The sequence below is a fragment of the Wyeomyia smithii genome, chromosome 1, assembly GCF_029784165.1.
Source record: "Wyeomyia smithii strain HCP4-BCI-WySm-NY-G18 chromosome 1, ASM2978416v1, whole genome shotgun sequence".
NCBI lineage: Eukaryota > Metazoa > Arthropoda > Insecta > Diptera > Culicidae > Wyeomyia > Wyeomyia smithii.
This window is the reverse complement of record NC_073694.1, coordinates 7,713,188-7,740,250: the sequence shown is the minus strand read 5'-3', so window position 1 is coordinate 7,740,250 and position 27,063 is coordinate 7,713,188. Positions and strand designations below refer to the sequence as shown.

Genomic DNA, 27,063 nt, shown 5'->3' with positions numbered 1-27,063 from the left:
CTTAACTGCGCATCCGTCAGACTTCCATGCCAACCGCCCTTAGAGCTCTCAGTTGATTCCATTTCGATTTTTCACTTCTCAACTACTCACCAACCCGAACGGACGACGATGGTTCAACTCTTGGACTGGCGGCGGCTGTGCCGCAAAAAGCGCAAAATTCCGCAAGGCGGTGCCATCCTCGATCAGGTGATCTCGCAGTCGGCGAACGCCTCGAACCAGTGCCTGCTGTACAAGATGGCCAACTACAAGCGCGGGGGTGATCTGATCGATGCCTTCCAAGTCGGTGGTCAGAAAGCGGTCGAGCAGCTGATACGGGACCAGTTCGGAGTGTTCATGTATAACAGTGGCCGCGGTCAGATCATCAATCGGGCCGAATATCTCCGCTGGAAGTACATGGATAATCACGAGGTTAGTTTAAGTTACATAATCAAAATGATTATTGATTTTTTCCTACCCTCACTTTAAGGTTGTCATTCCGATAGAGGCTTCCCTATCACCACACGATCCGCTGGGTAAGTGGGTCGACCATAAAGCCTGTTGGCAGATGCAGTACCGCGGTCTCCTAGGGGAAAGTCTTCTGCACGTGCTGATTATTTGCGACACAAAGATCCACACGAAGCTGGCTCGCATTCTGCTGCGCGTCTTCCCGGAACAATCGATCGACGTGATGGAAGGCGAAGAGTACCTGGGCGCTAGTGCACTCCACCTGGCGATCGCCTACAGCAACAACGAGTTGGTGAGCGATCTGATCGATGCTGGGGCGGATGTGTCCCAGCGGGCCATCGGACGATTCTTCCTTCCCCGGGATCAGCAGGGTTTGCGGCCGGTTAAGACGACCGACTACGAAGGGTTGGCCTATCTCGGGGAGTACCCGCTGGCATGGGCTGCCTGTTGTGCAAACGAATCCGTGTATAATCTACTGTTGGAGTGCGGTGCGGATCCCAATGCGCAGGACAGCTTCGGAAACATGATTCTGCACATGGTGGTTGTGGGTGATAAATTGGACATGTTCGGTTACGCACTGCGTCATCCTAAACTACCATGCAAGAATGGAATTGTAAATGAAGCCGGTTTAACTCCTCTTACGCTCGCCTGTCGACTGGGTCGCGATGAAGTTTTTCGTGAGATGTTGGAACTTTCGGCGCGGGAATTTTGGCGCTACAGTAACATCACCTGCTCCGGCTATCCGTTGAATGCTTTGGACACACTTATGCCGGACGGAACAACCAACTGGAACTCGGCGCTGTTCATCATCCTGAACGGAACGAAGGAGGAGCACCTGAACATGTTGGACGGTGGCATCGTGGAACGTTTGCTGGATGAAAAGTGGAAAACGTTCGCCCGGAATCAGTTCCTGAAGCGACTGCTGATTCTCGCTCTGCATCTGTTCTGCCTGTCGTGTTCGGTGTATCTCCGGCCGGCACGAGTTTTCGCAGAGGAAAGCACCGATGGAACCGGCGGTGATGGTGCGACGGTCGCTCCGGATGCCAGCGAGGATGAGGGCATCGATTTGACGAGCTGGTTCCGGTATGGGTTCGAGATTGCCACCGTCATGGGGGTGCTCAGTTATGTGGTGCTGCAGCAAGGCGATGAGATTAAGAATCAAGGGCTGATCTCGTTTATCAAGTCACTGGTGAGTAATACTGTGAATCTCTTTTAATATTTTTTTGCATTTTTTTCCATTAACTATGAAGCTTTAGACCTTCAAAACTCTTTGATCTGAAATGAGAAAAAAATCGGAGATGTAATACAAAAATTTCCAAGTTTTGTAAATTTTCTAAAACCGATTAACACGAACTACAAACAAATTTTAGTGCTACAGGTCGGACTCGATTATCCGGAAACTTGATTATCCGGCATTAGATTATCCGGAATTTTATTTTTTTGGTGTTCGTTTTTAATTTTTATTCCGAAAGCTTACCTTTGCCATCCCTTCTGGCATATTCGTTATCATTTGTGTCAATTTCAATTTATTATTTTGCTTCTCAGGATTTTACCCCTTTTCACCTCAAAAATAATTTCCGGTTACGCCACTGCATCATACAAGTCAAATGAAGAAGGAAATACCTAATTTATGTTCGTTAATCGCGAATTTGAATATTTTTCCTGTGATTCGATTATCCGGAATGATTTTTGTTTTTTTTTTGATACTCGTGATAATTTCGAATTGATTCACAATAATCATAAATTTATATAATCCAATAAAAAATATATCGTCAAAAAGGGTTAAACCTTATACATGACAACAAAGCTATAATAACAAAACATTTGAACAATTAAATATCTCAAAAATGCAACTTTAAAAGAAAAACTCAAAAATAACTCAAAGATGCAGAAAATTTTTGATTAAAAAAAAAATCAGTAATGTTGACATATGTTGACAAGAATATCAGGAAGATCAGGAAGTTTTTCAAAAACATAAATATGAAAAATCTCGCTGCAAATGTCCGGACACTGTTTCCGATGCAACCTTAGAGCTGAACAGACTGGTCAAAGTAATGCGGTCTGGCATCAGTTCAAAATGTCGGTCATACAGATTACAATTGAACTTACTGATTCATACTTCTTGAACACTATCGAAACAAACGCGAAGAGGATTGTCCTAGAGTTTCAGGTCCGTTTGGCAGAGACGCTCGATGATTTCCTCCATCTTGACGGCTTTCACTTCACTGTACCGCTTGGCAATCGGGTTTTGTAGCAAACATACCTTGGAAGTCAGCGTTGGCTTTTGTCAGTGGTCCTCGATTTTTTTTATAAATTCACAAACAGCCTTCGTCTGCTCAAAGAAGTCATACTGGTTGCTCTCCATCAAGAGCACAATCGTAACAAGTGTTCGCTGGTCTCCGAAATCCAGGCTCCAAGCTCAGTTGCGTTTCCGGGTGTGGTTTGCGTTGCGTTTCTGCTCGCTCTGCTGTTCTCTTTCGGTTGATGAACTTCCAAAAAATCTTCCGGATTAGTAAAAGGTGCAATGAATTATTATGCAACTGTTGATTTCCGTGGCTAGGCACCTGGAATATTTATAACTGCTCTAACCAACGCTCAAATAAGGATTGATGTTTATTGCTTTTCTTCACAGAATGGTGAATTTTCATGGCTTGCTTGTATATAAAAAATTCGATATTAGATGCGTCACAGTCGTCACACTAGAGTATTGGAGAGCTCTCAGTCGTAATTGTTGGACAGAAATGACTACCTTAAGATACACACCTTGTTTATACAAGATGATCGTTACCTTCGAACATACGTTACATTGATTTGATTTTTCTTCATTCTTTCGTTACCCTTGCTATATGAAATACACGTTTCTTTTATTCGCTCAGCAAACCGCGTGCTTTTTAGTTTTGAAGTAGAATACTTCTCTCAGGAAGTTCGGCTACATAGGGATGTGAAATGAAAATCTAAAACCAAAAGAAGTGAAAAATATGTCCAATTTCAAATGCAAATAAATCGGTTAGTATTCGATGGATTTCCTTCGTTCTTGCAGCAATAGATTGGAAAATCTTCTAAGATTCTTCCCAAAAGAAGATAATTGTAGTTTTATTATTCACACTATTGTACTATTGAAAATAGTCAAGCCTTGTCAAAACGAAAAATTCGACCTCTGATTGGTCGTTATATGATTGCTTCCCAAGCACGGTCGACAGAATCATATACCTTGCAATGAAAACATGCTATTTGACCTATATAAGAGCCTGTTTCAGCTGAAGCCGCTCATAATAATTCTAGACAGCTACAACAGCAGTCGTCCTTCCTTAGCAGCAGCACTAGCCCTGTGGTTGGTCACCACGTCTCGGGAGCAACGCGGTTCTTCTCAGCGTGTGTCGCCAGACTGCCTTATTCCCCCCGTGTTGGGGTAGCATGAAGATTGCCATCAGGAAATCCAATTTTGAACATCAAAATGCCTTTTTCAAGTCAAATAAACAAGTCATTGAAAGTTAATAATTTTTGACAACGCAAGCAAGCATTCTGTGTTGCATCCTAGCAATTTAAATCTGTCGCACCCGTCTAATTTACTGAATGTGAAATAGCTTCCACAGTGCATGTTGCCCGTGTATCTTAATTCCCCCACTGTTAGGGCAGCTCAAAGGTTGTGATCAGCAACCGATTTTGAACCGCAAAATGCCTTTTTCAAGACAAATAAACAAATAATTGAAGGTTAATAATTTTCTGGCATCAACACAAGCAGACATTCTGTGCGGGATGCAATCAAATTCTGTTGTAGTTGTCTAATTTTCACTTTATTTAGTAAACCCCCCACTGTAGGGGCAGCGCAAAGGCTGCGATCAGCATAACCGAAGTAGTTAGTTCAACTATGCAGAGCTAATATGAAGTCGACTCAATCAATCAGCATGAACATAATTTCGTCGTCTTCCAGCTGCCAAGTTGCAACATGATGCAACACGCAACAGCGAGCAAACGAAATCGCTTGATGTTACAAACCGCAATACGGTTAGGAGTAAAATCGTTGCGTTTGTGAGAGCACTATCGGTGTTTACTAGCTGGATACGAAAATCAAATGCGAATTGTGGAATAATTCGTCTAAAGAATATTAGAAAAAGGTAAAACTGAACATAAAGGCGTGGCCTATTTCGTAGCACCCTTCGGCTATAAAAGAGTGTTTCTGGGAAAACTAGCTACATTCATTAGTCGGAAGGTGAGCTGGATGGACCGTCCACAACGTTGACAGCAGTAGCAGCACTCACTAGTAACAGAGGATAGCAGCGGGTTGCGCCTGTGGCTGCCTTCAAATTAAACAAATCACTTGCCCTGTGGTTGGTCACCACGTCTCAGGTCTCTGCCAGGCTGAACGCCAACGCGAGCGATCGGGTCAGATTTTTGCCGTACATCAGCCGGCACTTTCTCTAATGGAAAAGTTGGATCATTTTGTTCAGAAGAATATTACTGTCGGTTAAATTACAGAGATGCGATTGCATTATATTCGATATGGAATTGAGCAATTGTTCTTTTGAGGACAAATAAAACACTTAATTTGAAAAGTTAATAGCTTTGGTAACCAGTAGCAGTATTGTAACAGCCTCAGCGGTAGGTGCAGCCGTTACTTCCCTGAGGCCGATGTTATAAGGAAGTAAATGGAAGCGGCACGGCGAAACAGTTCGGGTGTGCTTAGATGCGCGTTATTTTTCGTTGTTGATATTATTCCCCACATGAAACGACGCGCTTTCGTACGATAGCGGCGGTATTAGCGGTAGATGCATTTGCTAACACTTACTCCAGTAAATCCGTGTCTAATTTTCAATGTGAAAACACCTTTCTATTGTGTTGGCCGTGCGCATTAGGCCTCTGCCAGGCTAAACGCGAAAAGCGGCGCGAACCGATTCGCCCGGCCGTATGGTAATGTACAGCCGTAAGTAGGGCTGTCTAAAAGTATTCTACTTCAACCTTGCGGTCGTGGCTTTGCACACAACCCTCCTGTGATTTTTTCATCACAGTTTTCCTTTTTCGTGTGATCCCACGGACTCTGCAGGGGGATTAATTCTACAGGTTATCGGTCCCAGTATCGATTAAGTTAAATCTGGTGAATAAACGTGAAAAGCTGTGTACCGGAATAATCATTATTATCCGAGGACTGTGTGCGTAGAAAAGGAGCAGATAATAAGATGGCGGAAAGCGTGAAAATTACGTTTGCCAAACTCAACAACAGCAATCATGTATCTTGGAAGTACCGAATGCAAACGATGCTTGAACAAGATGATATTTTTTTTATCACTGTATGCCTGAAGGGTACTGGCACAGAACGGAAGGTCATCTGTGATACGAAAACTGCTAAGTGCTCAGTGAATTTTGCAGCGCTCCCCAGGGTTGGAAAGAACGCTTTTTACACGGAAAACAAACAAAATTTATACTACTTTTATCGAAATCAATCAAACACACTGGTATAAATCTGTCGGCGAAAACACTACAGGTTAACCCTGCTAAGCATCTGTGAGAAGGAAAACACATTATTTCTAGGGGCTTGACAACTTTATTTCATGAAAAATATTTCGGTAATATTACACGATATTGGTTAATATATTTATTAATATCTATCATTAATTTATTTATTTATTTACATTAACTTCCCAACCATAGCGACATGTTGAAACGGTTTGATCAACAAGTAGGCACGAGCGGGGAAGCGTTTTTCTATTTTGTACGGTTGAAGACGAGGCATCACCAAGCGACAGCAAATAACTTTTTCTACTTGTTAATAGATTCTTACTAACTAAGCAAATGAAAATCGCAAATTCATGTGTTTCAAGTTGTGAACTGCTTCTAAAATGAATGAATATCAGTAGCAAGGTATGTAGCTTTACCGGATTTATAATTTGAATGCATCGAAATAGTACATTATAAGATGCGATGAATTTTGGTCATCGGTTGTTTTAATGAACAACTTTAGTCTTTGGCATTTTTTTTTTGCAATATAGCCGGTTGTACTTTTGACATACCGTTTTACTATGTTTCTATACACCAACATCATAACAACGATAATATGACTTCAAAGAGTTTTGATGTAACTAGAGGAGTGTCTGAAAATGCAACGAAAAAAACACTTAGAAACAATGAATACAATCAAATTTTGCTCGTTGCACTAAATTCGTAGCCCAACTAGTGAAGGACTTTCACGCGTTGGGTTGAGCTATCCAGGTTGCAAGATGACACCGGTTGTTTCTTTTTGTTAGGACTACTAATCACCTATTGGGTTACGCAGTGTCTTGCCCCTAGCATTCTTCAAAACAGCTGACTCAGATAGCGGCATAGATAATTGTTGAACTGTTCCTTTGTTTTTCAGTAATCTACTCCTTTTAACTGTGAAAATAATCAGATTATTAACACGAGTTACATAAAGTGAGCGTCGCATCTTTTGTTTCAAGTCTCGAATTACCATCTCGTTTAGAGTCCTCTTAAAGAATATTCGTATGTTACGTAACGTGAAATTTGGCAATTTTCAAAACCCCCATCAACTAAGTAACGCAAATTTGCATGGTGGTCTTATGCAGTGTAACACTTCGCTGGATACCTTTCCTCCACCTCTCCCCTGACCGCGTTATGTATTATACAAATGTTTCCATATATGAACGAACGCTAGAGGTAAGGCACTATTGATATACAATGGTGATTCGCTTACCGGTTGCTCCTTAGTCGGGGGTTTGTTAGTTTGGCCCTGATCCATCTAAAAAGCGCTCTTATGTCAAAATGGAACGACATTCAAATGCATGCAAGAAACCCGAAAAGTGAATAAGAAATAAAATAAATTTTTACTACTCGTACTTGAGTTTATTTGTCATTGATTGTTGGTGGTTACCTTTGATTACTCGAAAAAAATGACATTGATCACTTCGGAGTATTCTCAGGTTACGACGCATTTCGAAACCCCTTGAAACGAACCTCTTGGGATCCTTTTTTAGTATTCTGTAAGGTTGTCACTTTCGGTTGTCAGCAAAGATACCAGATTTGTCAGCAAAACGATGATTTGTTTTGATTCGCAGGTATGTGCGGTTTTTTTCAATCTCCATCCCGCATAATCAATAACCATAAACGGATGATAATCCATATGGTTTAACGATACCCCATACAGTCGAAACTGTATCCCGAACTAGTTGTAAGGCACGTTTTATGGTTATTGATTATGCGGGAAGGTTAACTACATTTTTTTTCCTATGACTTTCTCAAAATGTGTGCAGTTTTTACAGATTTCTGCCTGCTCGAGCGCATTTTTTCGAATCACGATTAGATTTTTATCAGATTTAAAAAAAAAGACTGCACAATGAAACCGGTACCTCTTACAATCGCATTATTCGTTGCTCTAGAAGCTAACCTGATTTTAATTAACCTTATTCAGCTTATTTTTGTTTAAATGGCATGTCGCATGTCACTTCAATGAGAAGAAAATCTATATTCTCCAGAATGGACTAGAGTCAATCGACAAAACATTTAATATAATCTTATAAGAGGATAAAAATAGTTTATAAATTTCATTTTCGAATAAAAATGTGATTCATTTATTATAAATATTCTGAAAATTTGCGTTGAAAAATCCATCTGTGCCATGATTTTTAAAAACTCAAAGTACTTTCTTTAGTTGAAAAAAAAAAAATACTCACGAGCTGCATTTTAAATTTTAACAATTTTCAAAAATAGCCGTCTATGACACATGGTACAATTGTAAATGGAAGAATTGCAACATTAACGTTTTAAAACGCACGATTTTTCAATACCATTGATTGTTGTTCGTGTTTCAAATCAACATTTGTCGATTACAATACCTTCGTTACACTATTGTAATATGACAAACTCCACAAATGTGAATAATTGCGAATTTTTACCCAAAACGTTTTTGCATCGAACGTAATAGATTGTATTAAACGGGTTAAACTGTTGAAATAACCGTCAATTCAAAACATCGAATAAATTATGCCACATTATACCACTGGCAAAGCGGCATAAACGTACACGACAAATATACGACAAATATTTCCCGAGAGCACAGGAAATTCAATTGTCATTTTTCAGTCCTTTTTGTGTGCACTTTCTGTTCGATCATATACCTGAAGTTGACCTTCCGTTCTGTGGTACTGGGTACTGAGATGCCACTGCGACATTCTTGCTGATTGTCTTTTGTGGCGGGCCCCGATTGCTGTGCACAGGTTACGGATTGTTCGTACTCATTGATGGAGTAGAACTGTTTTGTTGTAAACCTGTACCCCAATTAGGTACAACATAGTTGATGTAACTAATGACCTGCTTGGGATTGGAGCTCCATGCTTGGTATGGAGTTAAAAGGTAACTTCCTAAGAAGTTGTACCTAGAGGAAGCAAGAGCTTCGCAAGAGCAAAGCAAATGCTCTGAACACTCTGGTTCAGATTTGCAGAATCGGTAGGTGTCGTTCAACACTACGCCGATTTTCTTTAAATGATAAAAAGCGGGACAGTGTCCGGTGAGGAGTCCCGTGATTATCCGATTTAGACTAAGTAGCTTTCTGGCGGTTCCAGGGTTCGGATAGATAAACTGTTTGCCTTGTCTACAACCCTGTGCCTGTTGCCATTGGGATACTTTTTCTAGCCCTTCCCAAGTTAGTATTTCGCTTTGGTAGCGGAAATGGACGTACCCAGAAACGGCTCGAGGCCAATAAACCGCTGAGCTGATCCCTGTCTTGCTAGGTAGTCAGCGTGTTCATTACCCTCGACTCCGCAGTGTCCGGGCACCCAAAACAGAAAAACTGAATTCTGTCGGAAAAGTTCCCGTAGAGTTTCAATGCATTCCCAAACAAGTTTGGAAGCGCATTTGACGGACTTAAGTGCTAGTAGTGCTGCTTGACTGTCCGAGAATATACCGATTTTCGCATGTCTGGAGTTGCGTTGCAGACACATTTTTGCGCAGATATATATGGCATATACCTCTGCTTGAAAAACGGTGGGCCATTTTCCCAGGGAAAACGTTTCCCTGATACCGGGTCCGTATATACCAGATCCCGTTAGGGATCCCATTTTCGAGCCGTCCGTATAAAAACTGACGATGCCAGGTGGAAGATTAGGCCCTCCATTGTTCCACATAGAGCGGTTTGTTTCAATCACTCTATATGGAATATTCATGTTGGTCCTAACGTCCATCCAGTCGGAGACTGTGGTTAATAGCGGAGTTAGTTTGAACTCCCTAAGTATGCGAAGGTGGCCGATTTGGTCCCCTTCAAGTATGGTTTTCCTCCTTTGCAACCTTAGAGCGCCAAGCTCTGCTTCCTTTTTCACATGAAGATGTAGAGGTAGTAGGCAAAGCATAGCTTCCATGGCTGCAGTTGGAGTTGTTCGCATGGCGCTGGTAACCGAAAGACATGCAAGTCTTTGAACTTTTTTGAGTTTGGCTTGCGCAGTCACTTCGTTCACCTTAGGCCACCACACTAGGGCAGCATAGGTGATTCTTGGTCGGGCAATGGTCTTGTAAGACCAGAGTGCCAAGTCTGGTTTCAGTCCCCAGGTCTTACCGAACAGAGTTCTGCAGGCCCAGATCGCTGAGATCGCTTTCTTAGCGGCATGATCCAGTTGTGCAGACCAGTTCAGTTTCTTGTCCAGAATAATTCCGAGATATTTGACTTCATTGCTGAAGCCCAGTCTAACTCCATTCAGTATTGGAGGAGTGATGGAGATCGTCCTTCGTCTGCCGAATGGAATTAGGACTGTTTTTAAGGGGTTTATGTTTAGACCCTCCTGTAAACACCATGACATGGTGGTATTCAGAGCCGTTTGCATTCGGCTCGACAGAGTTGCGTCATCTTTACCTCTGACGATGAGGACGATGTCATCGGCGTATCCAATGACCTCGTAACCAAGCTGTGAAAGCTTGTTGAGAAGTGCGTCGACAACTAGTGACCATAACAAGGGCGAGAGAACTCTTCCTTGCGGGCACCCTTTGACCACTGACATTGTTACAGACGAATCTCCCAAGGTTGCTGTGATCACTCTGCTAGAGAGCATTGCGTGTATCCAGCTCCTTGAAGTGTGGTGGATTCCCTTATTAGAAAGAGCCGTATCGATTGATGCAAAGGACGTGTTATCGAAGGCCCCTTCAATATCAAGAAAGGCACATAGCGCCGTCTCCTGATATTTTAGGGACTTTTCAATCAACGTCACTAAGCTGTGAAGAGCAGTTTCTGTTGACTTGCCGCTTTGATAGGCATGTTGGTTCCTGTTCAGCGGGGAGTCTTTAAGAAACTCATCACGGATATATTTATCCATTATTTTCTCCATCAACTTGAGAAGCGATGAAGTCAGACTTATGGGTCTGAAAGTTTTAGGTAGGGTTTTGTCCTTTCTTCCAACTTTGGGGATAAACACTACCTTCACCTTCAGCCAGTTATCCGGAATATGGCCCAGGATGAAGCTGGCTCTAAAGAGGTTGATGAGTTCGGACATGATAACTGCGGCCGATTTTTGTAGAAAGATGGGTAGTATGCCGTCTGGACCAAGAGACTTCATAGGGTCGAATGAGCTTAGAGCCCAGCCTATTGAAGCTTCCGTGAACAGTCGACGGGCCAGCAGGATGGACTCCCGAGACGCCATATGTCTCGAATTGTCCTGCCGCGACCCATCACTATTCAGTTCTTCGGTCTCTGTCGATCCAGGAAAGTGGGTGTTTATAAGAACCTCCAGCGTTTCCTTGGTAGTGACAGTGAGGCATCCATCCTCTTTCCTCACCTGTCTTAAACCGTTAGTATGGTCTTTGGACATCGCCTTTTGGAGCCGCGTAGCTTCCGGCAGAGTTTGGATTCTTTCACAGAAACTAACTCTGGATTTCCGTTTAGCCTTGCGTAGCTCGGCGTTGTACTTAGTGAGGGACGCCCTGTAGTCGTCCCAGTTAGACGTGACTTTCGCCCTGTTGAACAACCGCCTAGTTTCCCGACGAAGGTCACTAAGTTGATCATTCCACCAGGGTACGTCACGGCATACTGACCGCTGTGTTAGTGGACAGATAGCGTCGAAAGTATCCATGATTCTGTTTTGTAGATCATTTGCTGCCGAATTCAGGTCAACTGAATTTCGAATGTTGCTGTAACTGAAAGTTCGTGAATCGATCAGGTGCCCCTTACAGGATTCCCAATCTGTATTCTTAGGATTTCTGAACAGCTCTCTTTTCAGAGGGTTAGCCTCTATATTAAAAACGATGTGTCTGTGGTCCGACAAACTGGTTTCATCGGAGACATGCCAATTTTTAATCCTTTCAGAAATAGAGGCGCTACACAGAGTGAGATCAAGGACCTCCTGTCTGATAGCGTTGATAAACGTGGGGTTATTCCCTACATTACATACATTGACATCGTTAGAAGTAAGGTATTCAAGTAGGTCCTCACCCCTGGTGTTGGTGTCCGAGCTGCCCCAGATCGTGTGGTGAGCGTTGGCATCGCAGCCGATCAGAAACGGCTTGTTGATGGCCTTGCAGTACCGCACGAGCGCAGTAACTTCGGGTGGCGGTATATCACCTTGGTCGCCCGGGAAGTAGGCCGACGCGACAACCATTTCCTGCCTTTCTCTGGTTGTCGGTACTTCAACCGTGACGGCAACGACGTCGCCTTGGATAAATTCTGTAATAGGTAAAAAATTTAGTTCTCTATTTAGCAGAATTGCAGTCCTTGGTTTTGACTGCGTGTCACAGTAGATTAACCTACCGTTAGGAGCGTTAAGTCCAAGAACTTTGGATTCGTTGATCCACGGCTCTCACTTTGCAGTGAAGTTGCCGTCTTTGTCCGGATCGGAAGATGATCCTGGTATTGGCTGACGGCTGCCAACAGCGGTTTGGCTGGTTGATGGAAGTTGCTCTTCCTCACTGTTCGGCTTCGGTTGCAGCAGTCGATTGGCAACAGAAGGTCGTCGCGCACACTGTGGCGGTTTTTGACTCCGGGGGGTGCGACTTTTTGGTGGTTGATGCTTCACACTCTTGCGAGTCTTCGGCGGAACCGTCCGAGCAGCCGCGGGGTTGCGTTGTTTGGGTGGTGACAGGGCACTCACGGGGGAGCATCCTGCGCGTACCTTCCCAATCGCAGGGTTGCGTTTGGGTGGTTGTGGGGCACTCCCGGAGGAGTTTCCCACGCGAACCTTTAGCCCATTCGCAGGATCGCTTTGCCTGGGTGGTGGCAGAGTACTCCCGGAGGAGTTACCCGCACGTACCTTCCCTGACATTGCGACGGAGTCTTTCCTACCTGTGACGTTCGGCCTTCCGCTTACCTTTCGGATGCGTGCTTTGCCGAAACCGTAGTGCAGTTCATTATTTCTACTCTCAACGAGTTTGGCCGATTCTTCGTCAATATCCAGAACTAGTTCGACCAAGGTCTTTACCAATTTGCGGTTACAGACTCGCCACATTTTGGTAGAGAGATGGTCGTTCTGATTCTGGAGTGAACGAAGAATCTTCTCGTCCGGAGAGTTCGCACTGTCCGCGAAGTAACCGACAAACCGTCTGGCCTTCGGCAGATCCTTCATGTGGTATACACGAAGTTGTGCTCCCTCCCATGGTACGAGAGAAGGTACCTCCTTTTCCAACCATTGCACTGTGTCGTTGTCGGCACAGGCAAGTTGCAGGAAGCCATTTTTTAGATGGCAGCCGTTAAACTCGGGCTTGGTGGTTGGATTTTCCTGGTCCGCAATGTGATCGAGGATGGAGGTCCGGACAGCCTGAAGCTGGTCCGTTGTGAGTAGGGAGCTGGGGTGGGTAGCAGAAGTAACCGCAAGGCTTATAGCTCCCACCATGTCCCTATATGTGGCCTTCGGGAGCGGCTTCGAACCCGATGACCTCAAACCAGTGCCGTTCCGCAGTTTTTTAGGCTGTGGACACTTAGTACTGGTGTTTGGGGACACCAAGTCGTCCGACCGCTGTCGCTTGACGGCAACTTGGTTCGATTGAGCAGGCTGCTCTGTTGGAAGGAGGGCCAGCTTCCTGGCTTCTTCGTACGAGAGACCGGAGCGAAGATTTTTGCTCAGTCGCCGCCTTTGCGCATTTGAAAGTCGCTTGACAAGGGGTGCCGATGATTCGGGTTTCCCTTCGTCATCGGGCCTTGTCTGTGGACCGGGAACTAAGTCCATTTGACTTTCGTCATTCCCTTGTGGAGAAAGTAGGATTAAGGATGAAGCAGAGAGTTCTCCGTCCAGCGATTCGCTGTCGAGGTTGAAATCATCCTCATGCTCCATCTCCTCCGTTCTGCCCGGTGCGTTTGTTTTTATTGGACTACGCTCCGATGAGTCCATGGGTTCCGGCAAAGAAAGGCTGCCGGTGGCCGAATTTTGTGAAGTTTTGTCGTTCATAAAATTCCCACGAGTCGCTGGGTAAAGAAGAGTCCGCTGCATCAGTGACCCGCGTGATGCAGTAAGGGCTAATTACTGTGAAGGGTGCCCTGGTACTCCACAGGCTCCGTTAGAGGCTGGGTATTTCTCAACGGCGGCGTTAACCTTCGAACATACGTTACATTGATTTGATTTTTCTTCATTCTTTCGTTACCATTGCTATATGAAATACACGTTTCTTTTATTCGCTCAGCAAACCGCGTGCTTTATTAGTTTTTCATCACAGTTTTCCTTTTTCGTGTGATCCCACGGACTCTGCAGGTGGATTAATTCTACAGTAATGAGCCAAAACTATGTCTTCCGAAATCAACTTTGAAAGCCTTCTACCAAAAAAAAAAAAAAAGAATCACTTCTTACGGTAACAAACTGACAGATTGCAGACAGAATCTAGATATTGAGAGCGTCATGAAAATTATTCAATTTTTCATTATGAATTTCATTTATACTTACAGCAATCGGTTGGAAAATTAGCTACCGAAATACGGGAAATTGTGATTTTATGATGTTAACTCTTGTACTACTGAGCAATGTAGAGCCTTATTTTTAATGCGGATTTCAACCGATTGGTAACGTCCACTGTAGGTTTTTTTTTGGAATCAAGATGATGTCCAGAGACCGAAAACTAACTCCAGACGTCATTTCAAGTTCCAGTTCAAGGTGGTGACTTGCAATTGCCGGAAAACAGCTTAGAATAACTAAATACCACAAAACATGGATATTTCCGTTATCATGATTATGCCCAGATATCATTTTCAAATCCCAGATCGTGATTTTTGTTCCGGAAAGCATCCTGAAATGGCTGACTGTCACTCTAAACCGAAACTAATTATTGAAATAAGAGAGCAATGATAAAAAATTGCAACTGACATTTACCGCTTCTAAACATCGAGTTGATTAGCCCCAATCGAGTGCGTTTACTGGCATTATGGCAATCCACATTGTTTCTGTCTCTGAAATAAGAAAAATGTTTAGCGATGTAGGTAATTTTGTCTTGATGGCTAATTTTATTCAGTCAGTTTGGAAGATTTCTTTTAGCGGATATACCTTTGTTGATCCTCTACCGCCACAGTTTTCTTTGACCAGTCGATTCATTCTTCACAACATGGCGTTCCTAAGATTAGGACTGAATAATTTAATTCGGAACAAACTGGATTGTGTAGTGGACCTGTGCAGCAGGTATATAATATCCACGAACATAACACATAACCTAGCGCATTCTATGTTGACAGCAATTCAAAAAATGAAACTGGACGAATCATAGCATGCTGCGGAATCACTAGATTGGTTCTGTCTCTTTCGTGGCAACACCATCGATAAGGCAAGACGCACAGGACCTTATCTTCTCCAGCGACCAAACGAGATTGATGGTTCTGAGGTGTTTCAAAGTCCTGACGTCGATTGTACCGTTAGCCCTTTTTCATTCATTCTATTCAAAACTGCATCATTCAAGCGGTACCGTTGAAAAGACCGCCGAGGAGTCCTGCATGGGCTCACAAGCGCGAAACCAAGTGTACTTTTTGCCTTTCGCCTAGAAAGGTATAGCAATCACTTGCAAAACCGAAAGTATAAAAGTGCTCCAAAGGGCCGAATGGCATATATCACTCGGCTCAGCTCGACGAGCTGAGCATTTTCTGTATGTGTGTGTGTATGTGTGTGTGTGTGTGTGTGTGTGTGTGTGTGTGTGTATGTGCAGAATTTTATTCTCACTCACTTTTCTCAGAGATGGCTGAGCCGATTTTCATGAAATTAATTGCAAATGAAAGGTCTTGTTGTCCCATGAGACCCTATTCAATTTTATTGTAATCGGATTTTTAGTTTAGAGGTTATGTATAAAAATGTAAAAATCATGAAACATCATTATCTCAAAAACTACACAACCGATTTGAACAAAATTGGTTTCAAATGAACGGGCTACCTTGAAAACTCTTAACTTTTGAATTTAATAAAGATTGAACAAGTGGTTCAAAAGTTATGAAAAGAAACGTGTTCTGAAGGCTGTTTAATCTCACTCATGTTTCTCAGAGATGGCTGAACCGATTTTCATAAAATCAGTGTCAAATGGAAGGTCTAGTTACCCCATAAGACCCTATTGATTTGTTTTGCAATAGGACCATTACTTTCCCTGTTATGTTTGAAAATGTGAAATCCAGCTATGAAACCTAAATTAATCCACCTAGCGGTCAGACCCAGCCTTTCTCATTCAAACTTTTATTTGTTTAAATAGATTTACATGAATGCTTCATCCCAATAAATGTATATTCACTCTTTAGGTTCTAAAATATTGATGTTGTAATCTATACATATAAAAATGCAGTCCGGTCTGTCTGTCAGTCTGATCCAAATAGGCTCGAAAACTACCGAACCGATCGACGTGAAAATTTGTATGTAGGGGTTTTTGATGCCGATAAAGGTTCCTATGATAGTTTGAGACCCCTCCCTCTCTTGAAAGAAAGGGGTCCCATACAAATGAAACACAAATTTTTGCACATCTCGAGAATCAACTAAATGGAACCAAATTTGACAGTTAAATGTTGTTAGTGGTAACAAATGTGTTCCATAATCGACCTCAGGCAACATTTTGGATTGTAAGACGGCAACTTCCAGCGGAAGTTCCGAGATCCGAGAATCCGAGATGATGTCTGTGATCGATTTCAGGTGCTGTGTATCATTTTAGATCCGGAGATACTCATGTTGGACGGAAATCGGCCATTTTTGGTTGTTTTCCAGAAACCTGAAGTTGCCATCCTACAATACATAATGGTGTCTGAGGTCAATTTTTAGCTTCTTGCAACATTATGGCTCCGGAAATACTCATATTGAGTGGAATTTGGTCACTTTCTGTCATCTGGGCGTAATTCTGGTTACGAAAACATTCATATTGAATGGTATTTGGTCATTTTCGGCTGTTTGCCAGACACCGGAAGTCACCATCTTAGAATTCAAAATGGTATCTAGGGTCGATTTTAGCTTCTGTGTATCATTCTAGATTCGGATATTATTATCTTGGGTGGAAATAGGCCATTTTTGGCTGTTTTCCAATAACCGGACGTTGCCATGTTACAATCCAAAATGTTGCCTGAGGTCGATTATGGAACATACTTGTCACCACTAACAACATTCACCTGCCAAATATGGTTCCATTTAGTTGATTAGTTCGCGAGAAGGAGGGACGTCGAACAATTATAGGCGTATTTGATACCCCTTAAAACATTCACATGCTAAATTTGGTTCCATTTACTCGGTTAGTTCTCGAGATGTACAGAAATTTGTGTTTCATTTGTATGGTACCCCTCCCTTCCAAAAGAGGGAGGGGTGTCATAGCATTATGGACATATTTTATACCACTAAAACATATACCTGCCAAATTTGGTTCCATTTAGTTGATTAGTTCTCGAGATGTACAGAAATTTGTGTTTCATTTGTATGGAACCCCTCCCTTCTGAAAAAGAGAGGGGCGTTCAACTATTATGGACATATTTGTTACCCCTCAAAACATCTACATACCAAATTCGGTTTCATTTGCTTGGTTTGTTCTTAAGTTGTGCAGAAATTTATGTTCCATTTATATAAACTATCATAGGAACCTTTATCGGCACCAAAAACCCCTACATACAAATTTTTATGTCGATCGGTTCGGTAGATTTCGAGCCTATATGGATCAGACAGACAGACCGGACTGCATTTTTATATGTATAGATTACAACATCAATATTTTAGAACCTAACGAGTGACTATACATTTATTGGATTGAAACGTTCATGTAAATCTATTTTTACAAATAAAAGTTTGAATGAGAAAGGCTGGGTCTGACCGCTAGGTGGATTAATTTAGGTTTTTTTCTCAGCAATTAGCTATTTATTAGTGACCTGTGCAAACTTCAGCTCAATTGGGCATGGTCCATGAACATCAAGCACAGCTTGAGGCACTTCACATGTCAGTAGAAGAAGCCTGCAACAGGGACAACGCTAACGATTTATCGTGCCTTCAATCGCGTCTTAGTCATTATAGAAATCGGCTTAACCCTCTAGTGCCCAAGTTAATTTCTAGACGGGCTTCGGTAAAATCACTATGATTCATTATAAACACTTTTTTAATACTTATTGAAGCTTTTTAGAGGTTTGACTGAAGCCCACCGAAAGACGGTATTGGGCACTAGAGAGCTAATTTGATCAATCCCCCGAATAATCTGCAACAAGCACACACACAGGTGCTGATGCAAATGAACATTATGTTTAACAAGGTTGTGGGTAAGCTCAATTTTTCTGTCAATGGTGTGCAATCAAGAGAACCATCAAAGCAACCCAATTGGGTGGGGCGAAGATCAGTAAATAGTGAGGAAGAAGCGGTGAGTGGAAGCAACAGTCAAGTAGAGCTGGAGCATAGCAGTCATCAAGAGGATACATCTCCACTACCTTGGCAGCCAGAACTTCTGTCGTTTTCTTGATCGGATGGAAACCTTTACAAGGTCTGAAGGTATGAACGACGACACATTGCTACTGTCGATCAAACATCTATTGCAAGAGGATGCGTTGGATTGGTACGCGCGGGATACCTCGCAGCGGTTGCTGAGAACATGGGACGCCTTCAAGCGAGAGATAAGGAAGGAGTTCTTGCCAAACGAATATTCCCATATTCTGCTTCTAGAGGCCAGGTTTAGAAATTTAAGGCACCTTTTTCGATTTGTGGAACCTGCTATTTCTGAAGAAGATATGTGCTTCATCGAGAAGAAAAATATGAACGCCGATTACGCAGCGATCCTGACAGCCGCGAGACCACGAACACTGCAAAAGAAGGTGGCGGTCTGTACTAGCCAAGACGAGACCAGAATGCTTTTAAACCGACAGTACCACACAGTTCGCTGCTGGAACCAAACTTGGCAACGCCAGCTCCTAGCAACCGGCCGCCGCTACCACCACAACAGACGCCGTATCGTTTTAATAGGAATCAACTCCCGAATGTAACTATTCTTTTCACTAACTCGTTTGAGAATTGAATTACGTCGAACAAGTGCTTGACGAATAGATCCAGATCTACACCGAAAATCGAAAATCCGGGGTGGCTTGTGCTGTATCAAGAAGTCTTCTCCATTCCACTTGGTTCTGGGCTGTAAGGCGCCATGCTCCCAGATGTCTTATCACTCGTAGGCGTAGGTCACTCTCAATCTGATCAAGACATCGTGCACGCTGTGCTCCTTTATTTCTGGTGCCGGAGGGGTTACTGAGAAGAATTGTTCTAACCAAGTTATCGTCCAGCATCCTTGCGACGTGTCCGGCCCATCGCAATCTGTTAACCGAACCAGATGTGCAATGGGGGTCTCTCCTAGCAGCACGTACAGCTCATGGTTCATGCGTCTACGCCATCCTCCGTCTTCAGTCTGTACTCCGCCGTAAATGGTTCGCAGCGTTCGAAAACTCCAAGGGCGCTAATATCCTCTGAGAGCAGTGTTGTCGTATCTAGCCCATAGAGGATTACCGGTCTAACTAGTGTTTTGTACAGCTTCAGCTTCGTTCGGCGGCGCACTCGTTTAGATCTCAGCATCTTACGAAGTGCAAAGTAGGCACGATTTCCCGCTAGAAAGCGTCTCAGGATCTTTTAGCTGGTGTTGATGTCAGTCGATGACCGCTCTTCGTATAATACCTTCGAGGGCGCAGGGCAAACAATAAAGTCCATCACCTTGTCTCAATCCTCGGCATAACTCGAAGGGATTCGAGAGTATCCTCAAAACACCCACGTAACACATCACACGATTCATGGTAGCTTTGGCAGACGACTCCCTCAACCTACCCTTCCGGTAGTTTTTCCTCTTCCCAGTTCTTAGAAATGACACAGAGCGGTGCTCTAGCAAGTATTTTTTACCATGTTTGTAGAGCTGCCACTACCAGATCCCCATTCCAGTATCGCTTCTGTTTGTTGCATCGCCATTCAGATGTTCATCGAAGTGCTGCTCCCACCTGTCTACTACCTTACTATCGTTCATGATGAGATCACCTACCACAATCTTACAGAAGTCGGCTTACGGCATATAATCTTTTCGTAGAACTTTCGTATGTTACTTACTTTACTTTACTTTACTTTAAAGGCAACAGACCGATTATCGATCCAATGCCGAATCCAGAATACGTCGCCATGTCCCTCGGTCTTGGGCTGCTATCCTCCAATCGCCCCTAACACCTATTTCGCGTGCATCCTCGTCGACAGCACACATCCAACGAGTGCGGGGTCTACCTCGAAGTCGTCGACCTCTATCGGGATTCCTGCTAAATAAAGCCTTCGCTTGACGATCATCCGGCATTCTCGCTACATGCCCAGCCCACTGAAGCCTTTTTTTTTTTTTTTTTTTTTAAAGGTGGCGGGGAAATCTGCAAACAGACACCTGAGAAGAGAACTCAGGGTGTGGGGATGAGAATAGGGGACTAGGGGAGAGATGCTGGGGTAGTTACACTCGCCCAGACACCTACTGATCCCTGTCCCGACCCACTAAAACCCCTCCAGTCTCCAGCCCTGGTCTTCCCGGAACGGCGGTTAAGTATTACGTCGGGGAGTGGCTTTTGTGCGTGATGCACCCTCTTTACTCTTATAACCTCCTAGCTAACTACCTGGAGACTGGTAATTAGCTACCACTGGCGTGTTGGTGGTTGACCCGCCACACACGTTGCAGCTCCAGAACAATCTGAGAGGCGGCCGCACAGACCGCGTTCCAGATGTCCGGGTCGTCGCACATCCTCCGGACTAGATTGTCCGGAGTAGTGCCAGGCCCGCTCACAGCCATCATGTTGCTCCTCGCTCTTGCGAAACGGGGGCATACGAAGAAGACATGCTCAGCAGTCTCCTCCTCCTCCACGCACTCGGGACACATGGGGGACACCGCGTGTCCGAACCTGTGCAGATATTGCCTGAAACAACCATGGCCTGACAGGATTTGTGTCAGGTGGAAGTTCACTTCACCATGTCGTCTCCCGACCCAGCCGGATATCTCCGGTATGAGTCGGTGCGTCCATCTGCCCTTTGTGGAGTTGGACCATTCCCGCTGTCAGCGGAGCATCGAGAATGACCTTCTGGTACCTCGTATGCCCCTTGTGTCACGTTGGTCGAAACACTCTCTGTCCTCCTTGATGGCGATGCTGATAGGCATCATGCCGGACAAGACACAGATTGCATCGTATGACACCGTACGATACGCACTCGCAACTCTCAGGCACATGAGCCTGTAGGTACTTTCCAGTTTACCACGGTAACTGTTAGTACCTAGCGCTCTGGACCACACTGGCCCACCATACCTAAGTATGGACGAAACCACGCTGGCAAGAAGTCTTCGCTTGCTGCCATAAACCGCTGAGCTATTGGACATCATACGAGATAGTGCTGCAATAGCCGATGAGGCCCTCTTACAGGCATAGTCGACGTGACTCCCGAACGTGAGCTTGTCGTCCACCATAACCCCCAAGAGCTTCAGGGATCGCTTCGAGGTGATGGTGCAGTCTCCGACTCTGACCACCGCCTGTTGCTCCGATTTACCCCCTTCTCTTGCGCTGGATTGCTACCTCCGCCGTCTTGATGACGGAAGAGATTGCGTCCAGCGTGGACCTGCCCTTCCGGAAGCCGAACTGGTTACTTGCCAGACCGTGTACACCCTCCGTGTACCTCACCAGTCTGTTGAGGATGATCCTCTCAAGCACCTTGCCCGCGGTGTCCAGCAGGCAGATAGGCCTATATGCCGATGGGTCCCCTGGCGGTTTCCCAGCCTTCGGCAATAAGACCAGTCTCTGCCGCTTCCACCTGTCCGGAAAGAGACAGTCATCCAGGCACCTCTGCATGACTGCCCTGAACAGCCCGGGGGCCGTTTTTATCGCCAGCCTGATCGCCAGGTTAGGGATACCATCCGATCCCGGTGCCTTGCTCACCTTTAGGGATTTGGCGATCACGATGAGTTCCTCATTCGTAACCCTTGCCTCCTCCCCTGCCTCGACACGGCTGTCGTCGCTCACGGATTGGATGCTCGGCAGGTTGGCCGACCATCTCTGGTCTATGTCTGAGATACTGGAACGTCGGACGTGAGACTCGACTGCCGGAGGCCAAGGACTTGGCTCGTGGCGTGGAAAGAGTCCCTCGATGATACGCTCCAGCATCGCTGGTGATCGCTCTGCAGGCGCCAGCGCGCCTTTAGTCTTGGCCATTACGATCCTGTAGGCGCCCACTGAAGCCTGCCGTGTTTCATCTGCTTGACTATATCCACCGATTTGTATGCCTGGTACACTTTATGGTTCATGCGTCTGCGCCAAACACCATTTTCTAGTTTGCCGCCAAGGATTGAACGCAAAATCCTACGCTCAAAAACACCAAGAGCTCGCCGATCAACCTCTTTCAGCGTCCCTGATTCATGGCCGTAGAGAGCCACCGGAAGAATCAGTGTTTTATAGAGTGCGAGTTTAGTTCGGATTTGCAGACTGCGGGACCTTAGCTGGTTACGTAATCCGTAAAAGGCCCTGTTTGCGGCTGCTATCCGCCTCTTTATCTCACGGCTAACCTCGTTGTCACATGTCACTAATGTTCCCAGGTAAATAAATTCGTCGACTACTTCAAATGTTTCCCCATCTAGCACCACTGCAGCACCCACCTCCGACGGACTACCACGCACTCTACCAGCCACCATGTATTTCGTTTTGGCAGAGTTTATGACAAGCCCTAATCTCGCAGTTTCTCTCCTGAGAGGTCCGAAGGCCTCTTCCACAGCTCTACGGTTGATACCAATGATGTCGATATCGTCCGCAAAACCGAGAAGCATGTGCGACTTCGTAATGATGGTGCCGCTTCTCTGCACACCAGCCCTCCGTATAGCACCTTCCAATGCGATGTTGAACAATAAGTTCGACAGCCCGTCACCCTGCTTCAAACCATCTAACGTCACGAACGAGTCCGATATCTCACCGGCGGGAGAGAATTTTGTACACGGTATTGAGAAGTGTTATGCCCCGATAATTGCTACAGTCCAGGCGATGGCCTTATTTGTAGATCGGGAAGTGTTGGGTACAACTGCGGCAGCTGCGCCCAATGAGTGGTTTGACGCTGAGTGCCAGCGAGTGACGGAAGAGAAGAACCGCGCCAGGGGTCACATGTTGGCCACGGCTGTGACTCGTCAGAGCATGGGTAGATATCGAGATGCAAGAGCCGCTGAAAAGAGACTCCACCGCCGGAAGAAACGACAGCATTGGGAGCGTATTCTTGCGGAGGCGGAAGGTTGCTTCTCCAGGCACGATGCGAGGAGCTTCTACAAGAAGGTCAACGGAATCAGGAATCGAAACGTGTCAGCCCCTGTCATGTGCAACGATAGGGAGGGGAACCTGATAACCGATAAAACAGAGGTGGCCAGGCGTTGGAAGGAACACTTCAGTGTGCTGTTGAACGGTGAGGGAAACAGTGGAGTCGAAAGGAGCAGGATGACTATTGAGAATGATGGTCAAGCTGTGGATCCACCATCCATGGACGAGGTGAAGAAAGCAGTGAAAGAGCTGAGAAACTGCCAGGCAGCTGGGAAGGACGGCATTCCCGCCGAACTCTTCAAAGTCCGGAGCGAACAGCTGTATCGTGCCATCCATTGGATCATGCTGAGAGTGTGGTCTGATGAAGAATTGCCCTCGGACTGGTTAGAGGGTCTCATATGCCCGATCTACAAAAAAAAACTTTCGTATGTTATTACAGGGAATAGCTCTTCTAGCTCTTCAAGGTCACGATTCTCCTGCTGGCGCTTTTTACGTCTCAGGATCGTAGTCATGTACTTCCTTGCCATCTGTACTTGAACAGGTTCTCTCTTGTCCTTACCCTAAAGAAATTTATGCAGGTCCGGCTTTTCCCTGTCACCGCTGCCTCGCATAACCCATCATACCAGTGGGTAGTGCCGCTTCAAGCTGTTGCGTGTAGATTTCGGCAGCTTACGGGTTTCGTAGCTGCTTGATGTTGAGCCGCGGGATCCACGAGAAACTGCGAAGTATACGTATCTTTGGCCCTTGTTGTTGCAGACTTCCGTGTCCGGTCACCGGTTTATACAGGTCATCCCTTCCGAGCGTTCATATCTCCGATGACGATCTTGATGTTCTGCTGCGAGCAGCTGTCGTAGACGTCCTCCAGCTGTGGGTAGTAGACTTTCTTTTCAACATCGAGTCTTCCTTTATACGGGTAGTGCACATTGATGATTAAGTAATTGTAGAACCGGCCTGTCGCTGATCGCCTGCCACTTGATCACACGACTTTGCATCCTGCCCAACACAATAGAGCCGGTACCCCGCTCATTTGTTGTGCCATCGCTCTGGTAGTACTGGGCCCTGCGGCCACAATTCCATGTTCCGAGCATCCAATCGGTGTCCTTTATTCGTCGCCTAGGTCGTTGCCAATTGTTTCGTTCTTCTTCTTGAATGTTCGTAGATAAATGTTTTTTGCCATGTCACCTTACTAGGGTGGCGATGGTTTGTCTCGTCTCGACGGGGCTGCTTGTTCGGGGGTACTTATTCATTATATTAGCACTTAACCTCCCACAACCTGTGACCCGTCCGGTTCCTTGCAGCTAGGCTGTGCGTATTGGAACTAACATTGCAGATTTGAGAATCACTACGACACGCGAACGAAAGTTTTAGTAATAATACCGATATTAAAAAGATAAAAATGTTCCAAGTCTGTTTGCATGGAATAAATTATCAAAACTACAATTAACGCATTTTAGTTGAACATGTTAATAATGACAAACATTTAAATGATGTTGAAATTCCAATAAATTTGAAAAGTCGAAAAAACAAAACTGTTATACGCTCTCTTGATTTAAAATTTGGCCGTTTTTTTACACAGAACGTCTACTTGCTAACATTTTCTTCCATTGCAGGGCAACGCCCCAGCCAAAGCCATCTTCCTGGTGTCCAATCTGATGATCCTGGCGTGCATTCCACTGCGCATCCTTGGCAACACGGAAGCGGAGGAAGCGATCCTGCTATTTGCCGTCCCCGGTAGCTGGTTTCTGTTGATGTTTTTCGCTGGGTATGGAAGAAATTTTTAATAAAAGTTTTCTGTTAAAATTGGATTTACTCCACAGTGCCATCGGATTGACGGGACCCTTCGTAACGATGATCTTCTCCATGATCACGGGCGATATGTTCACCTTCGGGATTATCTATATGATTATATTGTTTGGGTTTTCCCAGGCGTTCTATTTTCTCTACAAAGGTCACCCGGACGCGGAAGAAACTCCCTTCGGGAGTTACTTCGGCACTTGGATGGCTTTGTTTCAGACGACACTGGGCGATTATGATGTGAGTTAATTCTAGTAAGAGTTGTTTTATAATAATTATTGGTAACTTTTGCTAGTACGCTGATCTGAATCTGACCACGTATCCAAGTTTAGCGAAAACTGTCTTCGTGATTTTTATGATCTTCGTGCCGATTCTGCTGCTCAACATGTTGATCGCCATGATGGGTAATACCTACGCGTACGTTATTGAGCAGGCCGAAAAGGAGGGTATGAAGCAGTGGGCAAAGATTGTGGTCAATCTCGAGCGAGCCGTGAAGCAAGAGGATGCAAAAAAATACCTGGAGGAATACTCGATCGGGTTGGGACCATCGGATGATCCTCGGTACGAGATTCGCGGCGTCATGGTTATCAAGAGTAAGAGTAAAACCCGAGCCAGGCAGCGAAAAGGGGCGGTTAGCAATTGGAAGAGCGTGCTGAGGGTTACGCTGAATGAGCTGAAGAAACGTAGCATGACCGGGGAGGAACTGCGTAGGATTATGTGGGGACGATCTTCGATCACGTCGCCGGCTAAAGTTTCGAAGAAGTGAAGTTTTTTCTCTTATTAATTAAAAAATCCTAGGATAAATTTCTGTTTAATTCACAGGAAGAAGGGCTACGAAGAGGATCCATTCGCGATAACGGCTGCCATCGATGTGATGTCCTTCACACAGGACATTGTTATGGTTGGCACCGATCCGACGGCTCCGGTGATGATTGATCCAACGAAACCGGCCACCGTCAAGCCGGGAACCATTCCACCAGCGCAACCAATTCCGGAGATTCCACCCCAACCAGCGCTGGTGAAGCGTCAATCAGTGGTCAGCGCTCCTCCGGCCTACGACGACTATCCGCCGATGAAGGACTACAAAGATCCCCTGCGTGAGTTGGTCATAATCTCGGAGACGGCTCCGGCAGACGATCAGTACGCTCAGAACATTAAAATGCTAGCTTTCGACGCGTCCACCCTGGATCACATTCACGAGATCGATTTGACCCGGCAGAGCCAGATCCGGCTGGAGGAACAGAAGCAGCAGCAGCAGCAACAACAGCCGCAGACTTTGGGTCAGTTAAATCCCTTCCTGGATGCGAAGGACGTTGTAGATCCGGTTAAGGAGCGTGAGTTTCTTAAAACGCTGGAAGCACTGGAGGACACCGATAGTGAAGCGGCCGAGAAACCGGTGCTCGGTAAGATTTCTCTGATTAGACGAGCGAAGTCGGCCGTTTCGCGGACCACTTCCCGGAAGAAGAAAACTGACCAACATCCGCTGTTTATGATTGCTTGGGACGATAAGAATCTGGCTCGTGCTGCCCAGGAGGATTTCGGCGCTCTGAATACGGCCTACGAGTACTCGGCGGAGGATCTTAAGCAAGACGTTGATGAGGAGGCGAAGGAGGAAAATGAGGATGAGGGTGTTACGGTGGAGGAGGTTCATCGTAGGATGGAGCAGTTTCACCAGAGGGTGCGCGGATCTCCGGAGCGGGATAGTAATTCGACGGAAACTTCGAGTAGAAGGGCGGCTCCGAAGAAGCGCCATGGAATGGGTCGCGGGAGGAACAATAAAATTTCTCCGGATACTTCGAACGAGAGTGTTTCTAGTAAGAAAGATAAACGGATGAAGTCGGCTCCTACAACCACCGGAGGTGGTAACAATGGAGGGACGAATGGCTCTCGACGTAGGCAATTGTTGGAACAGGAGCCGGGAGAAGCTTCACCACCTGATCCGTTGGAACCCTGGAGTACCAGGGATATCGTTAATATTAATAAATTATTGGATACAGACACTCAGGAGGAGTGAGTGGGCAGTTCACATTAAAAACAGTTTAAATTTAAAATTTCAACTACTATCACTTAATTGAGTGGAAAAGCACCCAATAAAGCACGTTACTTGAAAAAAAAAATAGTATTTTTATATCGAAGATTCAACAACACTATTATACTCATTCATCTATTAAAATTTAATAATATTC

General features: G+C 45.1%; 1 protein-coding gene across 1 annotated transcript; it reads left to right on the top strand.

Moving 5' to 3' along the window:
- Positions 1-82: 82 nt before the first annotated feature.
- Positions 83-27,014, top strand: LOC129717931 (uncharacterized). Its single transcript, XM_055668221.1, has 6 exons — positions 83-408; positions 467-1,633; positions 24,694-24,845; positions 24,901-25,117; positions 25,173-25,639; positions 25,700-27,014. The coding sequence occupies exons 1-6, from the start codon at positions 109-111 to the stop codon at positions 26,889-26,891; spliced, it is 3,495 nt and encodes a 1,164-aa protein (XP_055524196.1). The 5' UTR covers positions 83-108; the 3' UTR covers positions 26,892-27,014.
- The last annotated feature ends 49 nt before the right edge of the window (positions 27,015-27,063 follow it).